The sequence below is a fragment of the Anser cygnoides genome, chromosome 3, assembly GCF_040182565.1.
Source record: "Anser cygnoides isolate HZ-2024a breed goose chromosome 3, Taihu_goose_T2T_genome, whole genome shotgun sequence".
In the NCBI taxonomy this organism is placed as follows: domain Eukaryota; kingdom Metazoa; phylum Chordata; class Aves; order Anseriformes; family Anatidae; genus Anser; species Anser cygnoides.
The window spans coordinates 23902810-23924112 of record NC_089875.1 but is presented as its reverse complement, the minus strand read 5'-3'; the positions used below and the strand labels follow the sequence as shown (position 1 = coordinate 23924112).

Below are 21303 nucleotides of genomic sequence, written 5' to 3'. Positions count from 1 at the left end.
ACCAAATCATGCCTAATGACTTTTCTTTTTTTAGATAAAGAGAATCTCTGCCCCTCTTCCTACCACCTGTCTTGTAGGGTTTCATTGTAGCTACTACTTCTACCTGCACCCAATTAACAAAAGTACCTTGCTTACTTAAGTCTTCCTGTGGCTATACAACAGGGATAAAGCATTCTCTGTAATTATTACATTTGTATTAAACCGGAAAAAGTAACATTCATGATAGATGCGGTTTCTTGCTATTATACTTAATATTTTAAATGATGAAGCAACAGCTGACACATTCAGATTGTTTATCTTAAATGATATTCTGAAACTTGTGGTTATATACAAATTCTCAAACTATGAAGGTTAAGATCGCATGGTGACTGTCTTCATAAAACAGAGCTGCTTGGTCAACCTCATCGTATCTGATTCCATTGAAGTTTAATTAATCAGAGTACAGGCTTGCTTCAGATAGGCTGCAATCCACGAAGACACCAACGAAGGTAGGACTTGATACGTGAAAAGCTGATCAAGGGGCCCTCAGCTGCCATGTGACACTTGATTGATTTGAGAGCATCGCCAGCAGAAAACGATCTGAACAAATCCAAACGTCAATGTGGAAAGGCCAACGTGCTGCACACTCAAAATCTGGAGACAGATACCCACTACAGGGCCATTTCTGTGCCAGACAATTGATACTGCATTTTATTCCTCACTCAACTGGGCTATACTTAAAAACAACAATAAAACCCACCAGATCCTATTGCAGTAATAATTTGGCAATGACCTTTAAAAGACAATTTCTTGCGTTTGTTTGTTTCAGGAATAAATAATAGGCATGAACAGGATTTATGTTAATGCTGGAACTTCAATTTAGATACTAGTTAGATACTAGGTGCAGGTACAGAGTAAAACATGTCATCCCTCAGCCAATACTGAGAAACTTAACTTCTCTGAACTCACATGGAAAACAGACAAATTACTGGCTCTTTTCACGTTTCCTGAAGAGAAATGCTTCATGAGTTTATTTTATTCATATGCAATTAAAAATACATTTTAGTAATGTTTCCCATAAAAATCTTACCAATAGCACAATAATGAAATCAGTGCAACCAAATTAAAAGGACAGAAAGAAATATTTACAATCATATCGTATGAAAATTGCAAGACTGGAAATTCTCAAGTGCTAAGTTGGCTGCATTCTACACAGATACGGGTATGTTTTCTTGCTTATACTATGAACCAGTACCATCATTACAGGCACGCCACATATTCATGCTAAATAGTCAAGTGACCAAATATTATCCTTAGGCTGACAGGCAAAACTCCTCTACCAAATCCAGTGGGAGGCAGGCATCAGCATCCAAGGGCCAAATTTAGTCCTTCAGTTCCAGGAGTGTCACGTGCTGGGTGGAGATTAACTACTGTAAACCCAGAAACATGAAACATGGAAGAAGCGTATTAAAAGTATTTAAATACAAATCTTACAAAGAACTTAATAGTTTACTTTATAGAAGATTAAAGACTATCAGTACATTTTAAAAGCACAAAATAGAGGGCCTAGTGCTCAGTATTCAGACTGAGCACAAGTTTTTAAAGACTATTTACACCAACAACATTTGCAGATTCAGCCATGAGAGCCTCTAAATCAGTGCCAGAAAAAACAGGCTCTTGCAGCAAAAGAATATTAAAAAGTCACCGTTCAAAATACGTCATTCTTAAGAATTACAAAAAGAAATCATAATGGAAGGAACATGGTTGTTAGGCTTCCAGATTAACCAAAACTCCCAGTCAATTCATCTATATTCTTGAGCATATTGGAAAGGCAATCTAAATAATATTTACAGTAATTCTTGCCACTACCCAACAAAACCAAAAAGAGAACTGTTCGTTGACTGACAGCACTCTATGCTTTGCACACAAAACAGTCTCCAGTTTCTTGGGCAAAACAATCCAGTGTTTGCCACAGGATTTTAACTACGCGTAAACAAAGTTTGTCTTGAAAAGCAACACATGTTAAGTGAATTAGTTTGTTCCATTAGCCTATTTTTAAACTACTACATCATATTTACCGAAACAGCTATGGCATAAGAGGTTACACAGCTAGGCTTAAGTAATACCGCAATCTGACACAATCCACTTGGTTATGCCCTGAACTATTTACAGTGAACTTGATTCAACCAAACCGCTTGGTTCACGAAAACGTCCAAAGAATTAAGAATTACAAGTCCATATAAGAACCTTTCCTAAGAAGATTTTTTGGGAATGATTTAGTCATGATCTGCTTAATTTAAGATATTTATATACTGGAATACACCCACAGCCAAAAGCCTTACTGGAAACGAGTCCCAGCATCTACATGTGCACTAGCAAACAAAGGTAAGCCTGTGCCTTTGGACGTAGCAGATGGAAGGGAAAGTGGGGGGAGAAGGAAAGATGGAATCTAGTTGTGTAGAAAGAAAATCAATTAAGTTGAGATGTAAGTATTGACATAAATACACAATTCTGAAGAACAATGAGCAACTAAGAAATCATGATTATGAAATGAGTTAACTTTAGCTTGATCCTTAAAGGGGGCAGGCTAAGCAAATTACTACAGCTGCAATACGTTTAAGAGAATTAAAAATCTGTATTGGCAAAATAGCTCCACATTCCATTTTGGCAAAAACTATGCTAAAACTCAAACTTTCAAGCACTTCCATATTACCTGCTTCATCACTTTCATATACAATTTAATACTAAGGGATTTTAACTTAACGACATACAAGATAAAAGTATTTCACTCAATACAAATGCTTATACAGGAACCTTAATCTAGAAAGGAAAGAATGGAGGCTAAGAGTTTCAGAAGAATATAAATTGTGTTCCATTTATGCAGAACTTAAGATTTTCCAAGTTCTGTGAAAGTGCTGTTAAATACCATAGAATCGTTAAATACCAAACCCAGATTTTCTTCACTTACTACATTTAAGTGAATCAGAACACGACCGGATGCTAAGCCTGTATGACAAATGTAAATAAATATAACTCTTCCTGCAAACTTTGGTTTGCAGAACGTGACATCATAAGCATATATTTTAATGGGAAATCTTTAAAAATTACAATCATGATACTTCTGTTGCTATTTGTGGGCAGAAACTAAACCCACAAAGAGAAACTCTCTAGAGGCACAATATGAACATTTAAGACCATTCATTCTATGATATCCCACTAAACCCAAAAATAAGTCAGATATAAACTCCTAGAAATCCATCACATGCTCAAGCAAGATAGATGTACACTAACAAAAGTAAACTAAATTAGTCTTCTAAATTAACAAAGAAGAACCAGAAAAAGGGAGATTGGAACTAAAAGCCCCAGAGTCCAATTAATACAGTTTTAAAGTGAATTCAAAGCACTTATGACACTTAAGAAATCTGGCATCCACTGTCTTTTTGAGGCTTTATATCTGGTTCCTTCAGAGGCTTTACTTCTTCATCTGGTTTTGGTTTAGCCTGTGAACAAGAAAAAAATAAATAAATACCACAAGTACAAACCACTATGTCTGCACAGCATTTATGCATGGCTAACTTTACATATCGTAAACTAACAGTCCTTTCTCTTTTCAAAGCTGTAGCCTTTGACCAAAGAGGAAGGAAAAAAGCTCAGTGTTGACTGTTTCAGTATTTGTAAATGAATAATTTTCTTAAAAGGATCTTTCTATAGCATTCACTCCTGTAACATCTCAGCATCTTATACACATCAGAGAATTTCCTCCTATTCAAGACTTGGAAAAGAATTACTCCTAATTTCTAGATGCCAACAGTGTGGCAGAGATTAACTGACTTGCCTCCTTGCACAGGAGAAATGTGAGCTCAGGTGGTAGCCTTGTGTTTATGCCCTGCATTGAGGTGGGAAGCATTACAAAAAACAAAATACCTATTTATTATAGACAGAATAAAGCTAATGGGAAAGAAAAATGTATAAGGTTATCTTACAGTGTCATCCTTTGGCCTCTTGGTGAGATCAAATGCATTAAGTGTTTCAGGAGTCCAGTGTGCATTCGGTGCAGGAAATTCAAAAGGAACAGGCTCTACTAGGCCATAGTTTGCTTTTAGTTCCAGCTGGGGAGCCTCTGCTGGCACCTTCTGAAAATAGCTGTAATAGAATACAGCAGCATATTGAAAACACAATGAACTCTCTCTGCAAGTCTCGTTCGCAATTCTAAAGAAAAACAATCTGGGCTTTTACAGTGGCTATCATTGCTGCTCTCATTCCATTTCATTAAGGTCCAGAATGCATTCTCTCAGCAAGATTTAAAACAAAAGCAATTCCTTCTTGGTATTGTTCATACCCAGTTAGGTGGGTTCTTTCCTACTTGGTAACCAGTATTCCCAAGGCATCAACCAGAAGACCACCTTTTGTCTAGAAAGACATTTAGAAAAACAAACAAACCAACCAACCTCAAAATATGCCCCAAAGTAAAGGATACGGACAGCTCTTTGCTTTGCTACTGCAAGATCAATCTTAATGTGCCACACTGCGTAATAGCGATGACACTGCAACACCCACAAAGACTTGCTCCAACACACAGCCTGAATGAGGATATAAATCTATCCTTGGCAAACCAACAATGGTTGGAAGCTGACAATTACTGATATGCACTAACTTGCTTCCTGTGCTGTGTCAGAGCCCTGTGGCAGGCACATCTCCCTAAACAGTCACTAGTTACCTGCTTTCTTTTCCTATTTGCCGTTCAGCTTGACATACTTGACAATCCTTTGTGTTTAGTCAATTCTCAGTGAAGACACGTCTTCAAATATTATAAAAATGGGAAATAAACCTATTATGGAATACTAAGTCATGAGGGGAAGAGAGAAGGGAATCAGCAAAAGAGTTCTAAAGTCAAACTAATCTTGCTATTTTAAACCGTTTTGAAACTCTTTTTTTTGGAAGGGACAATAACAGAAATCCCTACTCTTAACGTTAGTTATACCTAGATTGGTAAAGCTCTTAGCACCCTAAGCATGTCATTCATGGAAGGCATGACTTCCCTGGTAGCAAAGCAGAATCAGCTATCAGTCTTCTCCATTTCCCCTCCGTCCTCTTTTGTCTACTACATCCCAGCAGCAGGGAAAAGGTCATTAATGCAACCCAGCAGCCTCTGCAGGACTTTCTCTTGTGTAGAAGAGAAAGTAGCTGAGGAACGAAGGAAGGAAACAGCTTAAGCTCTCCAGCACATCACTTCAACCTACATAGCTGAACTGGCATAGAAGAGAGGGTGATAGCACAGACCCCACAGCAAATCTGATAAGAAAAAAAACAAAGCAATTTACAGTTCCAAGTTACATCTCACGCCCTAAAGAAATACAAGAACTGAAGAATAATTTACCACCCCATCCTGAAATAAAAGCAAATGAGGTATTAACAGTCCATATAGAGTACTGCACCAACCCCAAATTACTTACATGAAACCATTCTCTCTCTGGCATTTTTCTAGTGTGTTCTTGATCAAAGTTCCTAGTTTCCTAAAGAAGAGATGTCCAGAAGGTTTGGCAGTAGTCCCAGGCCCTTTGGTTTCTCCATATTCTTTGCACAATGCTTCAGCCTTGGCAAAAACTTTGCAAGAAAGGAACGTAATAAAAATCTGTTACATGAGTTTGTTAAATGACAGTCCTGATCTACAGCTTGAGCTATAAGAGACATCAGAATCCGTTCAGGCTTCTTACTTCTTAGAAACAAAAATAAACTAGCTAAAAGGCAGCAGCACTTCCAGCCAAGATTTTCTGCATCCGAAAAGTAGACTACGAATAGGAAGAAAAAAAAAAAAAAGATAGCTTTCTGAGTAGAGAGAATCACGGGAGCATTCTTACTTTTGGGGCAAAATGCAACAGTAAGCCTGAAAACTGTGCAACACAATAGGGAACAAGAATGGGTATGAAGATATCCATGCAGAGCTGCCGTACAAAAATAAACAGTACTTAATATGGAGCGGGAAAACAAGCACTCTTCTTCGAACAGCAGGCACAGTAAAAAACACAATATTTGTTTTACTGCAAGTAATCCAATTTAGTTTGTTCTTACTCAATTCTTTTTATACATTTTTAAAATTATAAGTTTCAAATAAGATGATTTGAGCATTTTTACACATTGTGGTAAAGTTACGCAGTGCGGGCCACTGGGGTAAAACAGAAAAAGCTGCCTGTCTTTACACGATACAGTAGGAACAACATATTTCCACATGAGCAATAGTTTTGAAGGAGAATGCTGTTCAGAAGTCCTTGAACTACTGCAAACCTGTATGTAGCTCCACTAATCTACCTTTCAAATGAATAGAAAGGAAATAAACCACTGAAACCTGTTTAAAAAATGAACAAAACCAAAACAAAACAACTTTGAAAAATGAGTGATAGTCTAGATTTACTATTTAATCTAAGACAAAGCCATCTCCAAAGCAGAAAACATTGCAGTAACTTAACACGCAGAGCAGAAAACATGCTGACCAATCAATTCATTTTTATACTGTATTGTAGGCAGTTCAGAGCCAGCCTTTAACAGGCTGAGAAATGAAGAAGAAATTTTCTGCAGCCCCCTTATGAAAGACAGCCTTTGGGATGACAGATCCCTCGTGTGTCGTCCCCCCCCCCCCCCCAAAAAAAAAAAGTATTCTGTCTGTTTACAAGCGTGCTGGATTTTTACCAGGCAAGAGAGAAAATCTTCCGTTTGTGAGAGACAAATAAACACAACACAGCAAAATAAAACAGGTTTGTCATCATCAGATACATAATCCCGTCTCAATCACACTTACATTTCTCTGATTCTTGGAGAGATCTAATTGCTTCCCCACATTTATCACTGGCCAGTAAAGTTTGACCATGGTAACAGTACGCCTAATGAGAGAGGACAAAATCATTACCAGTATCAGTGGGTACTTCCCACGTCAACTCACTTTTGCTCTTCCTTACATCAGTTGTCTTTGAAGCTGCCATTCCCTGCAGACAGCTGACAATTCGGGAATGCAAGTCAAAGCAGCACGCACTGACACAGTACATTTACTCTGAACAACGCAGTTCAACACAAACACTCGAGCTGGGTCTAAAGCAATCTGCCTCAAGTCTAGCCAAGAGTAACTTTGAGCTTCATGAAGGCTTTCACACCAAAAACATCAGTAAATAGTCTAGTTCAAATCTCTGTCTCGCTGTCTCAGTGTGCAGCGTTAAACCCTATCACAGAATGACGATGAACATCCGTCAAGTTTACAAAGCAAAGACTAAAAACTAAACCACCTTAACACACAAAAACTGAGCCTGCAACAAACATTAGAGAATCCAGAAGAGAGACCACTTCTACTGCCTGAGATATCTTGCCGTAGTCTATCAACTTTTCCACCCCAAAAAGCCCCATTCCTGCACACTTATGCTCGAAGACAATACTGTATTCCAGTGAGAACTGAGGCCTTTTTGCTATTATCAGGAGACATTGAGTTTAAATACTTAGCTACTAAATACTGTAAGTTAAGGAACAGTGTCGTGAACTAACGTATACCTTGCATATCTTGCTCTAATATCCTATCCCACAGTACATCAAGCATTAATCTGTCATTGCCCATATTACAGAAATTCAAAAGTAAAAGACAATCAACCACTACAGCTCTGACCATCTCTTACTCTGAAGCTTGCTAATAAGACCAGAAGCTTTTAATTACAGGTTTAAAGTAAGAGAAAGACAACTGTTTTAACTGTGTAGTTTGGGCCCCTCTTTTTTTTTTCCCGCTATGAAATAGCCACATCACATACTATGACAGGATACAAGAACTACCCAGCAATCAGCAAACGGAGCAGCTGATAATCCCAAGTGCCACTGCACCAGGGATCAGTCACGATAAAAGGGACAGGACTTGGAATTGCACTTAACATTTGATGCAGCTTCACTCAAGGCTTTCATAAAAAAAAGATGAGCAGCTCTGAATTATGCGTAGAATCAGACTTTGATAAAGATAATGGAAAACAAGTATTATGCTCAGCCTGATTGGCTTCACTTAAAGATAGGTGATCACAGTAAATTCCACACTGCAGAAATTTCACCTGGCTCAACAAAAACACCTCAAATGCCCCTGATACTGCAGTGTCTCTTCATAGCATGGAAAGAAAGTCAAGGCAATACATAACCCCCATTCCCTATGCAGACCTTAAATAACATTAAAAATTGTGACTGATGTTAATCAAGTACTTACGTAGGCCATATAGAAACAGGTCTTCAAGTTTAAGTACTTCCTCCATTTACCTGCATAGGCTGGATCCAAACTGGACAATGTTTGATCTGTGAATATGTGTAATGTTATTCTTTAAGACATTTTGAAAAAGAAAATCCACACACACTCAAAGACTAGAATTCTTAAACTTAACATTGGATCTTAACTACGAAGTAGCTACAAAGTGACATAAATTACTCCTGCAAATGGGTAAAGAAACTATGAGAAAACCAAAAACATGCAGTTTATTGAGCTGTCGTGCAGTTGTTCCTAGAATCCTCAAAACAGCTGACCACTATGTTTGGAAGGCTAATTTTCCCAAGTATTTTTAGGCAGTATTTCAAAGTTGGATCCTAGCTTAATTTCAAGCAGCGACTTATAAAAATACTATGTATGTTACAATATTCTCTCTCTCATATTTATTCATGTACTTTTGCACTTCTCCCACTTGCCTTTGCAAAGCTACAGATCAGCTTGCTCATCTGTGAGGACGTAGAGAATTAAACTGCTACACAGCTTACTTGTCTGCATCACACTCTGCTGCCCAAAGACAGCCAAACACACTCCACTTACACCAACCATATGTTTGTTGCCGTTGCTCATTACTGTCTTGTCTTCTCTCACTGGCATTTCCTACCACTAACTACCCACTGAGAAGCAGCGTTAATATTGCAACTGACAAGCAATTGAAGTATGTCTGCTGGTAATAACCAGGTCACTAAGGATAAAAACCAAGACGCTTACCAGCTTTTTGGTAAAAGTTAGCTGTTTCATAAGCAAGAGCAGCTATTAGACCTGGATTGTGTTTCAGTTCAATAGCTCGAGCAATTGTCACTGAAAAAAAAAAAAATAAACATTCCACACCACAGTACTAAAGCTTAATTAAAAACTTCACACTAAATTAGCAGACACATTTAAAAACCTTTACATTAGCAGAAAACAAATACGTTCTCACAAGTTAAGCGAACTGCAGAATGAAGACAGACTGTTTCTTGAATAGAATAATTTCAAATTAATAGGAAAGCTGAAGGACTGTTAGTCTGAAGACTAAACAGTAAACAGACACTGGAAATATTTTAAAGGAAAGGAACTGGGAATTTATGTTAGGCAAGTGTGAATTAAGTATGGAATACATTGATATTTACTGCATGAAAGTAAAGAAGAGGACACGTATTTCTCCAATGTACTTAAATTTATAATATCAGACTGATTTGGGGCATTTTTCTCCTGAAATTGTAACTTAGGTTTCATTAAAAGCAACCACCTCCACTAAGCCACAGTACTTCAGAAGAAAAAGCTGGTATTGCTGCAAAGCAGACTTCACAGAAGTCATAGACAAAGACTACCATTTCCCAACCCCAACAAACGGGTATTTGAAGGTACCTTCTTGAGCTTCTGCTTGGCACTGTATGATGTAAGAGTCTATAAGTCGAGCTTCCAAATCTCTTCCTTTTTCTACAGGTGTAATCAATTTTGGAATATGACTTTCCTAAGTACAAAGCAAGTCTAAAGTCAGTTTAGGTTTAATACCGCTGTTGCCAATGCAAAACACGTCCCTTATTCCTAAATGGATGGAACACTCAGTGAAGGTCCCAAGACAGCTGGCCACACTGTTGCAGGTACTAGTGGGTAGACAGACTGATTACTCTTCCACTGCCAATGAGAAAAAGGGATCACCTGATAACAACGTATATTAATACACTTCTCTTCCCTGTATCACTCAGGTAGTCTAAAGTATTGGTTTATTCTGTAATCTCATCAGAAAAGGAAAGGCTTTTCTAAGAGAAAAAGTCAAGTACTCAGAGACAAAGAACAGACAGCAAAGACAGTTTTTCTACCTTCAAATGCTTAAAGATCCCAGCTGCTATCTTCAGGCTTCTGTGGACATCTTTTGCTTCATCTTCTGTTATACTAAGGAAGGACAGAATATGGAGTGAATCACAGAAATTTTAGTTGGAAAGGACCTCTAACTGTCATTTACTGAAACATCCAGCTTTGGAGCAGGACCAAGGCCAACAGTTGATCAGGTCAGTTATGACTCTGTCTAGCTGAATCTTGAAATCCTTCAAGAATGGAGATACCACTCTCTCTCTAAGTAATCTGTCTCAGTGCTGTGCTACCTTCATAGTAAAAACTTTCTTGTAGTGTTCAATCATTTAATAATCAAATAGAACTCACCTGAAGAAAGAAACACAAGACCTTGTAATGACTTTTAAGTAAAAAGGACCCTCGATGCTAAAAGTCAAAGCTTTAGAAATCTGCAGGGCTAAGCGTCAGCAGAGTTGTGATTTTAAGAATCTGAACTTTGTACTTGATTTCTAGAGCAGGAAACAGGAAGGCTTTATTCACAACTGACACTTTCTCTATACCATAGCCAGATGGTATCAGTACTCTTCATTCACAAGCAGAAGAGCACTTGCACATTAAAAACATAAACGAAGGCCAACTGCTCCCTTGAACATCTAATGTCTCAGCTGGACATGAACTATAGCAGTCAGAATTCAGAACCTATGATTTTTGGTGGAATATTGCTGCAATAGAATTACTAAGAAAAGAAAAACACTTACTCTTCTTTTCCAGCAAGTCTCGATGCATATTTTGTGTACCACAGAGCTACATTAAAACCCATGGAAACCAGTTCAAATACTGCATCCTGCTGGGCGCTAAAGAAAAACAAACAAAAAAACACCACCCTAAACAATTTAGTATTTTCAGTTTTGTTCTGACAAACTCTCTGCTGACAGTTCGGCAACATAAGCAGGCATTTCTCTTCATAAAGCACTTTTCCTGTACAAGTCAACAATTCCCAGGTCAAACATACTTACTTGCGGAACTGACTAAAAGATTTCTGTTTTTACTTATTCCCTTTAAGAGTTCATAATTTTAATTTCTCGCATTCAAATGCCTACCCTTCCCATTTGGGAACTTTTATTTTAAAACAGTAACTTGAGATTTGTTTAGCTTTGGGTGTGGCTGACATTTTTCCATTTTTTTTTTTAAATTGCACATTTTGTGGAAAGCCTTGCTCTGGAACGTCTGCTTTAAAAAGTGTAGCTGTTAAGTTAGTAAGTCAGAGTCTATTACATCTCCCTCAAATGAATGCTATTGCAAGTATTTATATAACTGCAGTCAAATGGCATGGGCAAATAGCAGGAAGTTTCCGAAGCTAAAAACATGGCTTTTGAAAAGACTGCAACTCATAAGCACAAGTTCAGTATAGCCTAGGAGCTAATTATCTTTAAAAAGAATGGTGTGAGAGTGAGGAGAATAATGCTGGCACCAGCACAAATGTTCACACCCGTGACAAAATTAGAAGAGAGCCCTAATCATCAGATCGTCTTCTAAGGGGAATAAAAGGTTTGAGGAAGTTGAGCACTCCTTCTAGATTAAGTGTGATAAACGTGTAAGCATGGTTATACAACACAGTTACCTACGATATAAAGAGACAATCGAATAAACCAGCAGGTTCTCTCCAGAGCTACACTCCTACATAAAGCAGGAGCTTTGTTTGTTTGTACTAGGAGTGTATGTACCAGGAGTTTCAGAGGAAATCAACAAAATCAGACCTTGAGAAACATCTGGACTTCAAAAAAAAGTCACAAGGTAGTATTGCCAAATGACAAAGTTTTAAAATGTAGTAATCTATGCTTTCATATTCAATTCACAAATATTCTCAAGGTTCTTTTTTGCACTGTTCTAGCCAACTGTAGATCTAGCTTGTAGATCAACTTAAAAACAATGAGTCCTCCTACCATTAACATGCATTACCATGTCTTTTTATATAAATGCGGCACATGCTTCAGTACGTACACCTAATACAGTATGGCAACTATCAAAAACACAATGCAACAAGTTTTTGAAAAATACTCCATGTGCAACATCTGCTGTATATTTTGTAGCATTCGTTACATTTTCAAGTTTTCCTTCACATGTTCTATTACATATATGCACAGATGACAGCACAAAAGAAAACAGCTGCATACCCTATAATCATAAAAGCATACATACCTGGGAACATGCCCTTGTAATGTGTCTGTCCACTTAAAGTTCTGAATATATCGCAACTTGCATTCTTGGGAAGAGCCATCCAGTGAAAGGATAAAACCTACAGAACAAGGAAAAAAAAAAGTACTGCCAGGCAATATCAAAGAAAGAAACAGAAACTAGTAACAAAGAAATGGGGATGAGTGAGAATACAGATAAAGAAATGTTTCTTGTTGTACCACTCAAAAATCCACGTTACTTGCTGGGACTTTTACTCCTCAGTATCTTGAGAGTAAGACTTGCAGAAAGACAAACTGGCCATGCTAAAAAAACAAAACAAAAACAAAAACACCTTGCCCAGCAGGCTACCATTCCACAGAATCATACAGTGATTTGGGCTGGAAGGGATCCTTACAGATCATCTAGTCCAACCCCCCGCCATGCACAGGGGCATTTTTCACTAGAACAAGTTGCAAGCCTTCAACCCTGCAAGTCAACCCTGCCTATGGCAGGCCCCTTCCAACCCAAGCCATTCTATGATTTTAAGTCTTGATTGCTTAAGGAAAACCTTGCAGATGTCTCCCTGTCCCATATGGTGACTAGCTGGGAGTTTGACAGAGTTGGGTGCAGGATGGCTGTGGCTGCTCACAATGAGTGCCTGTCGCTGCTACTGTAATGATGATAGGGAAATTCCAGGGAAAGCTGCCTGGTCAACAGGAAGAGGAAAAAAGGCTTATAAGCATGGACTCAGCTAGTCATTGGGGCTGCAGGAAATTGCTTCTTCATGTCCAGCAGCCCAGAAAGCAGCAGTCACTAGGATGGAGCTCATGCTATGGAATGTTCAAATGCTAGCGTATGCAAGCCTAAGAAAGATTTTTTCAGGGAGGAAAAAGATTGGTTTGGGCCTAGTCAGGTCTTACAGACTTCAAGAGCTCGAGACTTGCAACACCATTGATTTGGGCTACAATTCTAATTTCTGACACATTTATAAAGTCAGAAAATACTTGTTTCTTTCATGTGCGAGAGATTTTAGTGACCAAACACAGTGTTTTCCTGAAGAAACTCTCCAACTCTTATCTGCAGTAACTTTGACTGTTATCTTAATTTTTCTAAAATGTTTAACTAGCTTACACCCCTGCAAAGACTGAGAGAACTACATCAACTTGAGCTGCTTTACTTTCCAGACTGAAGGGTAACACATTTTTCATCAGTCACCTGATTCCTGTAAACCTGATCCCGAGTAACTTGTCTGAGCACCTGACTGCTACAGAGAGAGTTATAAAAATATTGGCAGGAGGAAGATTTCAAGGGAATGCTCCATCACAGGTGACCACCTGCTGAAAATATGGACGCTGTGCTAATGAGAAACTATATATACCCAAGATAAATAGCAGCAGAAGCGTAAACTTGCAGTAAGTTCTATTATCTAGTATTAGACAAACCAGGAGTTTACACCGAAGAGGGACTCCTAACAACTAAGTAACAAGATTCAATTTACACCTGAGCAATTCACCCCAATGGTAAGAGACAAACATTTTCTCCTCCAGTAAGCAGAACGAGGTTAAAAGCAAGAGGACAGGACTGCCTACACTTTCTGCTGTCAGGCCACAAAGGACACTGAAACTTGCAGAAAGGGCCTCACAAGTGCCCATGACTGGTATCAAGCACAAAAACGATGAAGATACTTGGCTTCCTGAGAATTGCAGAGCTTCTTACATTAAGATTAGCTCAACGGACAATCTGAGAGAAGTGTCATTAAAACACAAACTATGTATTTCTTGTTTTATTAGCAGTTCTTACCTTGTAAGAGTGAGAAGTACAAGTCAGTTGCATTCTTCATCATTTCTGGATTGCAACTCAAGTCTGTAAATAGCTCCAATAGCCGTGTTCGAGATAGTCTCAAATCACTGTATGGGGAGCAGAAAAAGAGAAAAGAAAAAAAAAAGAAAACCAAGAAGTTTAACCTGAAAACACACTGTTAAACCCACCCATGTCTACCACCACTCTTTTGGCTAAGGAAGCTAAGCATTCAAATTAGCTACCTTAACACAAGGAAAGCTGCTTTAAAAGAAAGATGCCAATCAATACAGAAGAATCTTCCTTTCACCTCTGGATATGTAAGGTTGACTTTTTTAGTTTAAAGTGTAATCCATTGCGGACCGATAGCAATGGGTAACCAGTACTTACTGTTTTTGTTTGTGATAGAACAATAGATTAATAAATATTCCTTTATCTCCAAGAGGTTGGGCGCAAGAGAAGGAAAGAAGTAACAAGAAGCATTCTTCAACATTAGAATAGGATAAGCATATGAAGAGATAAGGATAGATCTACGAAAACTGAGATCTCTTTTCACCATATTCCTTGCTACAATCGAACATTCACGTCTTACTTATGGAAATTACTTTAATCAATCTTTTGCAGAAGAATGCATAGTCATCAGAAAGACAATGAAATGTTTAGTCTTTTGCCTCTGAATTATTATAATAGGTCTTGCTGTATACTAAGAAACTTGAAAACTGGATAATTCGTTCTTTGTAACTAAATGTTCAGCGTTATCAGTGTTTCATTGTCTCCCAGCCCACACATTCCTAGTTATCTTCAGAACAAGAACTGAAGAGTAACCATTATTTTTCAAGATGTCCTCCAAACTGTCAGAGACAGACTGAAGTTAATCACAGGCACACTTACTTGCAAATCTTTGCTGCGGCTGGAGTGGTGGCTACCCCGTAAAAATTGAACGGGACAGGAGCTGTAGCCTTCAAAGGGTTGCGATGAAACCAGTGAGTCATTTTCTTTCTGTAGTGTTGTTTACATCAAATCTGAAGTGTGGAAAGAAGCGAGTGCCTGTAGAAACAGAGACAAGTGGGGTGCTCCTCAGTTCACAAAAATAAAATAAAATACATTCCAAATGTAAACAACTAGGAAATAAATTAATTTGAGCAGTTTAATATATAATTACACTAAAGAACGTTTTCCACTTGAAACACTAAGCTTTCATGGGCCTTGTCCTCATTGTTCACGTGCTTAGTTTTAGAATTTCATTCTGTTAAAATACATATTTTTTTATGAAGCAACTATTTTAGGTAGGGCAAAAAGCTATACCTTCTTTGTTCTGTGTTGCTGCATACCTTCTTACTTAAAGAACTAAAAAATTGTTCTCTCTTGGGTAAGGCTGAGTATTTCCGACGTCATTTACAGGCATATCTCAGTTCCTTACGATCATTATATTGTGCCTGATCGATGTATTACTAGCTTTTATTGAGACACTATTGATATCGATGAAGGTAATTACGTAATAACCCTTACTGAAACCCTGGACATACTTGCAACAGAGCTGGAGATGTGGTAGGGTACAGCTAAAAGGGCCTATCTTTTTTCTTTTCCTTCAGTTTCAGGGAACGTATCTAAGACAGGCGTTCTGACGATGGGTTTTTAGAAGCTTTCAGCAGCGACGCACGGCGAGAGGACGACACGTAACAAGCCCAAGCTAAACCAAGGAAGGTTTGTACAGAACAACAGGAGAAGGCTCCTCACCACGAGGACACACAAAGAGTGCCCGGGCCCACGGCGGTTTCCCAGGCCCCAGCGGACAAAGCCCTGAGGAACCCCGCCCGGCCCCACAGCCGCCGCCCGCCCCGAGACCCGCCTGGATCTCCCCCGGGACGCGGTGTGCCGGGCAGGGGCCTGGCCGGGCGCCTTCCCCGGCAGCGGGCAGGCCGCCGCGGGACCCGGCGCCGGGCCCGTCCGGTACCGGCCCCGCCGCCGCTTCCGCCCGGCCGCAGGCAGCGCCAGCGGAGCGCCGGTGCCATCGAGCCGCGCGGTGCGGATCCGCCGGTGACCCCCCCCCTCCGCCCCCAGCCCCCGCACCGGGCGGGCACGGCCCCGGCCCCGCTCCCCGGGCCTGCCGTGCCCCGGGGCCGAGGCGCAGCGGCCGGGGCCCGCTGCCGGGGCTTACCCGCGGCCTCCCTGCCGGCGGAGACCCCTCGGTGCCACCGGCGCAGGCGGGCCGGGGGCGCGGGGCGGCCCGCGGGGGGCACGGGGCTGGCTCCCGCAGCAGGCGGAGCGGGGCCGCCCGCCGCAGCGCTGCTCACCTGGGGCCCTTCGGCGGCGGGGAGCGGCGGGGAGGAGCAGAGCGCCGCGGTGCCCGCCCGGGCACGGTGACGGTGACGGGCTCGGTCACGGCCGGGGGCGGTGCGGCACGGCGGGGCCGGCGCTCCCCCAGCCGCGGGCGGGCGCTGCCGCCCCGGTAGCGATGTCGCGGGCGCGGCCGGCGCAGCCGCCCTCGCTGGGCGGCGCTGGCGGGAGGCGGCCGCCGCGTTTGGTTGTCGCCGCGGCGGGGCTGGGCCGGGCCGGGCCGTGCCGGGCCGGGCTGGGCTGGGCTGGGCAGGGCCGGGCCGTGCCGGCGGCGGGAGCGGGGCCGGCGGTGGCGGTGCCCGGCGCGGTGCCCCGGCCCGGGGTGAGCATGGTGCCCTAGTGCTGGGGCTATGTCGGAGGCGGCCCGGAGCCTCCTGCAGCGCTGGGGCGCCAGCTTCAGGAAGGGCACCGACTTCGACTCCTGGGGGCAGCTGGTGGAGGCCATCGACGAGTACCAGATGTGAGTGCGGGCACGGGCCGGGCGGCTCCCCGCGGCGGGCCCCGGGCCGGGCCGGGGCGGGGCAGGTGGCCGCGGGGCCTAGGCCTTGCCCCCCCGCCCCGGGCCTCGCCGCCGGTGCCGTTATGCAACGCGCGGGGGCGGCGGAGCGGGGCGCCCCGGGGCCGCCGGACCCCTCCCGGGGCGGAGTAGGGGGGGGGCACCCGGCCGCGGCCGGCCATGGCGCCCGGCCCGCCGGGAGGCAGCCGGCAGCGGAGGGCGGCGGCCGGGCGGGGACCCCCGGCGGCAGCGAGGAGCCCGGCGGGCTCTGGGTTTGCCCCGGTTGCTTCCCAGCCGATTTCTGCTGGTGGGTCTGCTGGAGGGAGGCCGGGGGGCTCGCACTTGTTCCCCAGCCAGCCCCCGTGCTGCCGGCTGAGCTCTGCCGCTCGGAGCAGCCGCGAGGTACCGACAGCCGCGAGGTACCACGGCCTCGTCAGCTCGTGGGCTCCCTGGTTAGGGTGGTGCGGGCTCGGTTATCTGCAGTCCGCTGGTGGTCTCCGGGTCACGGCCAGCCGTCACTGCAAACCTTGTCACGGGGACCTTTTCCGTATGATCTGTATGTCAGAAGACAAAAACATCCTTCAGAAAATAAAGGAAGAAAAAGCATCCCTCAGAAAGTTAAATAACTGCCCTTACGTGGGCATTTACAAGGAGCAGAGTAGGATCCGAATGCTTCAAACCACCTTGGCAGTATGAGCAGTCGCTTTCGTTTGATGACTTTCCCTCAGAATGAAAAGTCTTTAGGCTTCTCAATCTGAGCCTGCTTCGCTAAGAAGAAGGGTCACTAAATGTCCGCAGACGGTCCAGTTCAAGAGATGAAGCATGGCTTGTATTGCCTGCCTCCCAGCATCACTCGTGTCTCACAGGAACTGAGGTGATCTCCGCACCCTGGCTTCATTCTGGCTTTGTAGCAGTGCGATACCTTTGTTAGAAAGCTCCTCTTGGTAGTGACACTGTACGTTACTCTTGCAAGCTTGATCAGTGAGTTTCTTCTGAACAGAGAAGTAGTCAGTAGATGAACTCTGCGGCTCCAGAGGAAGAAGAAAGGGGGGAGAAGATCAAAGGATTGCAGGGATTTCCTGGGAAGGAGCAGAACCTTTTCAGGGTGCATATCCACTTCCTTTAGGTACAGCAGGTGGATTAATGACCGCTTCGATCTCTAGGATAGAAGCTGCCAGTAAGCAGCACAGAGCAAGATACCTCCGTGTAGCTGTGGAGACACAACAGCACGGTTTCATGCTGTCGCCTTTTCAAATGGCAACCTGAGATGGGAGTAGTGAGCATGCTGGTGAGCTGGCTGGATGCTGCTGGCATTGGCAAGGTCTGTACAGATCAATGCAGGAAGGCTGGGCATAAACTGGTTATGATGAGCTTGCTGACACTGAAAAAGATCTTCTTGAGTCGAAGTTAGTTTCTTTCAGGGGTTTAATGACTGCTGACTTAGAACACGGGTGTAGAACACTTGCCTCCCGTGTCCAAGGGGACCTACATCTGCTCAGGTCTTTACGCTGATCTGGGAAGTTTGTTGCAAATATCGGCCCTTGCTCACTGAGGTGCTTAATCCCATGAGAGCCCCCTGAGCCACCAGCAGCACCTTCTGTGTCGAACACTCCTGTCTGTGGAACTTGGTCCGATTCAACTTCGAACAAGCTTCAAGTGGGACACCAGATGCATTGATGTGGATTAGGGTGTGTGGTGGTTTTTTTTTTTTTTTTCATGAGTGACAAATGGAAAGAGCATTGTGTCACTAATGCTTGCAGAATTGTTAGTACTGTGATGCTGTCTGTTGTGGGTGGTGTATCGCTGCTATGGTGATGAGTTTTCCTTAAATTGTTGGTTTTAAATGCCCTATGTGATGGACGTACACAGCTTTCTGTTTATTGCCCATGTTATACCGCCGGGGCAGCGCTGAGGGACTGACTGTATGTTTGGGTTCCAGTGTGTTTGTGCTTTTTGACTTTCCTCTGCCAGCATCTTTTCCCCATTACGAACAAAGATCATGGCGCTGAGCTGTGAAGTTACATTGTCCTGTTTGACTGCTGTTTTGCTACTGCTAGTTGAAAGCTGCAGTAGCTTCAATCCTTGTGTCTTTTTAATAGGGCTTATTTTTAGGAAAAAAGCAAAGGAGTAGTTGAGGTCTGGTATCTGTTCCCTCTACAGGCTTTGACAGCAGCCTCTTTTTGTGTACGTATCTGTTTTAACCTTCCCTCCCTGCCCCCCCCAAGAAGACTGGTGCCCACTGCACCCGTGGCAAGAAGCTGAATTCCCCTAATAGCATAACGGTACAAGAAGGTTTCCGATGGAAGTACATTGGGGTGTCCCAAATGCTGCTGTTTTGCCTGGGTTTTCCCCTCAACGCCCTTCCGCACTGCCTTTAAATAAATATGTATGTCTACATAGGTATATTTTTGCAGAGAATGACAACAATTGCACAGTTTCGCTTGTTTAATTTTCCCCTTCCTCCCCAGACGGAAGCCGTGACTCTTCCCATAGGTTCCCTCTCTAGCTTCCTTTCGCTTTCTCCAGCTGTTTGCTGACTGTTACTTCCCAAACCCCTTGGTACTCCGTCTCTGTGCTGGTAATGGGTGGAGTCTGGGCTCTGCGTATGATGCTGACAGGCGCAGATGTGAGCTAATGCACCCTGAGGGCCACAGCCACGGTGCCCCGGTCTCTCGTGGTGGGAGGGCATGTGGCCAGTACCTGGGGTACCAGTTCTTTATGCCTGCACCCACTCCTCCTGGCCATCAAATTCTCTGTGAGAAACACGTGGGCTTGTATTGCAGTGGGCTGTTTTCATAAGCAGTATACTTTATGTAAAAAAACCGGAACACACAAAAAGGGAATGGAAAGAGGAAAAAAGGTCAGTGCTTATGAAAGGGGCTGTTGGTTAGAAGATCATTCCTACCTGTTCTCTCTTCATGACACGTTATATATGTGGTCTTTCCTGCCTAATGTAGGTACTTACTGTGTCTGACTTCTGTTTTGTTTGTTTTGTTTTGTTTTTCTGTATGGCCTACCGTACATGAGAAAAAGAAACCGTTTGGAGCAGCAGTCTGTGAACCTTTCTGCTGGCACGTTTTCAGGAGACGGTGGTGGTGGTGGCGGCGGCAGGGTTCTGTGTTGTGTTCTCACTCTTCAGTTTTCTGCCCCTTTCCCCAGATTAGCGAGACATCTACAAAAAGAGGCACAGTCTCAGCACAACAACTCAGAATTCACAGAAGATCAAAAGGTAAGTGTTACCATTTGCTCAGTCAAGGAACTTGACTCATGGATGTTGACGCGGTGTATTGTTCTTTCTATCTTGCAGACCAGAGCCTTATGACACCTTTTTTTTTTCCTCCCGTAGTATGCAAAAACACAAGCAGAGCCCAGCGTGGCTGAAACCGTTGCTGTCATTAGATGTGACAGATGCCTGGCTGTGTAATACTGAAAGTCTCGCATGCCAGAGTCCTTCATAAGCTGGATGTTTCTTTTTGTGGGTGACCTTTTGATAACTTGCTTATACAACATTAGCACAATTTATGTTGTGAAGCCTGAATACAAAATGTCTTGAGCCGCAGCCATCGTGGGTGTGTGTGAACAATCTTAGCTTAACATGTAACACCTGACTGGGAAGAGTCCTGGCAGAATACTCCCTACTAGTCTCAATGTTCCTTGTTTATAACCTTTCAAAATATTGAGCTGATTTTACTCCTTCCTCTCTCCTCTCAGATGAAAAGGCTGTTTCTTGTCTGAGCATCATATTGATGCAATTCTATGACAGGATTTAACAAGAAAATGCTAGCTAAGGTCCAACAAACTCAAACATCTTCAGCAAAATAAAAGGAAGTACTTCGGAATATGAGGTCTTGCTAAACTCTAGTACCTTGTATAAAACCATGTTTTTATTAGGAATACCGAATCAGAGAATGCCTGTATTTCCAGACTTCCAGATGATAAGATCACTTGTTTGTGCGATGGCATTGCCTGAACAGTGACATTTCCTAGCTCCAATGTATGGTATAAAAGGGTGCTAGAGTAAATGGGATCTGTGTTTGGAAATGTTAGTCCAGAAAACAGGTCTTGGCTACACAAATTGGAGATGAACTTGATGTGTTTAAAAAAAAAAACAATGCCTCATTTATCACAAAGAAATACAGCTTTACATAGAGTCTGTCAGTGGTTTATAAATGTTTCTTTGACATGTACCAACAAAAGAAAGCAAAGAGCTGGCCTCTACTGTTCTATTTACCTTCTGTGAAGCAGAAGAGAAGGCTCATGATAGTCCTAAACTGAGTCAGAATCTTGGAGAAGGGTTGGAACCACCTTTTGTGATCTGAAGGATCCTTGTTAACATCGGACAGATGTTTTTCCTTTGATCAATTCTGCTCTGTATCCCTTGCTGGTATCTTTCTCTATTGCTCTCAGCTATAGTCGTCTTTACTGCATGTTTCCCCTCGGTGGTTGCTTCTGAAAATGTGGTTATTTCATGCAG

At 42.7% G+C, this 21303-nt stretch overlaps 2 protein-coding genes across 13 annotated transcripts in view; one reads left to right on the top strand and one right to left on the bottom strand.

The window, feature by feature from the left end:
* Positions 1 to 38: 38 nt before the first annotated feature.
* BROX (BRO1 domain and CAAX motif containing) lies at positions 39 to 16431 on the bottom strand. 4 transcript variants are annotated; one of them, XM_066993676.1, is made up of 13 exons: positions 16291 to 16431; positions 14888 to 15043; positions 14000 to 14106; positions 12224 to 12320; positions 10783 to 10878; positions 10054 to 10126; positions 9599 to 9704; positions 8960 to 9049; positions 8198 to 8283; positions 6773 to 6854; positions 5433 to 5583; positions 3963 to 4122; positions 39 to 3479 (listed from the first exon to the last, which is right to left on the bottom strand). In XM_066993676.1, the coding sequence occupies exons 2-13, from the start codon at positions 14986 to 14988 to the stop codon at positions 3393 to 3395; spliced, it is 1236 nt and encodes a 411-aa protein (XP_066849777.1). In that variant the 5' UTR covers positions 14989 to 15043; positions 16291 to 16431; the 3' UTR covers positions 39 to 3392. The 4 variants fall into 4 exon arrangements, with proteins under 4 accessions (XP_066849777.1, XP_066849778.1, XP_013029426.1 ...); XM_066993677.1 differs by lacking the exon at positions 16291 to 16431 and adding an exon at positions 16155 to 16275; XM_013173972.3 differs by lacking the exon at positions 16291 to 16431 and adding an exon at positions 15523 to 15965.
* Positions 16432 to 16517: 86 nt separating this feature from the next.
* AIDA (axin interactor, dorsalization associated) overlaps positions 16518 to 21303 on the top strand; it is a 29803-nt gene continuing 25017 nt past the window's right edge. For 8 of the 9 annotated variants that reach the window (XM_066993685.1, XM_066993681.1, XM_066993680.1 and 5 more), the window contains exons 1-2: positions 16518 to 16793; positions 19989 to 20058. In XM_066993685.1, coding sequence (XP_066849786.1) covers positions 16684 to 16793; positions 19989 to 20058 — 180 coding nt within the window. In that variant the 5' untranslated portion in view covers positions 16518 to 16683. Of the gene's footprint in view, positions 16794 to 17137; positions 18518 to 19988; positions 20059 to 21303 lie in introns of those variants that run through there. The other variant, XM_048057753.2, reaches the window with a different exon arrangement.